This window comes from Myotis davidii, unplaced genomic scaffold (assembly GCF_000327345.1).
Source record: "Myotis davidii unplaced genomic scaffold, ASM32734v1 scaffold2838, whole genome shotgun sequence".
NCBI classification, from domain to species: domain Eukaryota; kingdom Metazoa; phylum Chordata; class Mammalia; order Chiroptera; family Vespertilionidae; genus Myotis; species Myotis davidii.
The window spans coordinates 43,203-44,574 of record NW_006289419.1 but is presented as its reverse complement, the minus strand read 5'-3'; the positions used below and the strand labels follow the sequence as shown (position 1 = coordinate 44,574).

Genomic DNA, 1,372 nt, shown 5'->3' with positions numbered 1-1,372 from the left:
CCTGCTGGCCTCTCACTCCACAGGAGAGCCGCCTCGGGCTCTGGCTGAGTTCTGGCTCCTGTCCTGCAGCAGCTCCTCCCTGCTGGTTCCTCCTGCCCTGGACCTGGAGGCCCCAGTGTTGACTGCAGACCCTTAGCTCCATCCCTCCCTGTCCCTGTGTGTTCAACCCTCGCTGTCTGCTGAGCACCTTAGCTCACCTCTGCTCACATTTCTTTACAAAATGTTCCTCAATTAAATATGGAGTGAAATCATCTGCCTCACAGGCTTCAAGGACAGGAAGTAGGAAGAAAAGGTTTCCTTGTTCCCGTCCTGCTTTTTCATGAGTTTTTCCTCCTGTAATCGGCCTGGTTCCTGAGCCAGGAGAGAGCCTGCTATGGACCTGAACACGGTGGTCTCCTATTTCAGTGTTTCTCTTCAGGTTCCTTTCCCCTGAGATACAGAGGGGACAGCAAGTATAAGTAACACAGGCTAGCCCCACTGGTGTGGTCAGTGGTCGAGTGTCAACCTATGAACCAGGAGGTTACCATTCAATGCCAAGTCAGGGAGCATGCCTGGGTTTCTGGCTCAATCCCCAGGGGAGGGTGTGCAGATGGCAGCTAATCAATGATTCTCTCTCATCATTGATGTTTCTAGCTCTCTCTCCCACTCCCTTCCTCTCTGAAATCAATACAAAATATTTCTTTTTTAAAAATAAAAGAAAAGCAAGCCACTTGTAACGATATGATGTCTTCATTGTTTCTATAACCATGTTCGTTTCACTCTTTTTCTGTAAATTTTTAAAAGAAGGTACCTAAACCCAGTGCCTCTTGAAATCCCTTTTCTGAGACTAATAGTGGCTTCCACACTTCACTCTTTTTTTTTTTAATATATTTTATTGATTTTTTACAGAGAGGAAGGGAGAGGGACAGAGAGTCAGAAACATCGATGAGAGAGAAATGCCGATCAGCTGCCTCCTGCACACCTCCCACTGGGGATGTGCCCGCAACCAAGGCACATGCCCCTGACCGGAATCGAACCCGGGACCCTTCAGTCCGCAGGCAGACACTCCATCCACTGAGCCAAACCGGTTTGGCCACACTTCAGTCTTTTTGTGACTCAGATAAATGCCTGCTGTGCTGACTCTGCCTTCAGTTGCACCTTCCCCGTGAGCAGGTCCTGGAGGCCATCAGGACAGAGCGGCCACTCCAGTGGGAAAGGTGTGCTTCTGAGGCCTCCAGCTTGTGGGCAAACTCACTGTCTGTCACAGAAAACCCTGTGTGGACCTGATCTGAGCACCAACCAGGGCCCCTGCTGGGCACCTGGGGAGCGTGTGGCTCCCTGATGTGCCACCAGCGTGCGATCCTCTGCCCTGGAGGGAACGTGGGAGACTCCT

General features: G+C 51.1%; 1 protein-coding gene across 1 annotated transcript in view; it reads left to right on the top strand.

Moving 5' to 3' along the window:
• The window catches only part of LOC102760441 (HLA class II histocompatibility antigen, DRB1-16 beta chain), a 24,102-nt gene extending 23,966 nt beyond the window's left edge, over positions 1 to 136 (top strand). Inside the window, exon 6 of the mRNA XM_015562776.1 lies at positions 24 to 136. Within this exon, the coding sequence (XP_015418262.1) occupies positions 24 to 136 (113 nt within the window). The remainder of the gene's footprint in view (positions 1 to 23) is intronic.
• The last annotated feature ends 1,236 nt before the right edge of the window (positions 137 to 1,372 follow it).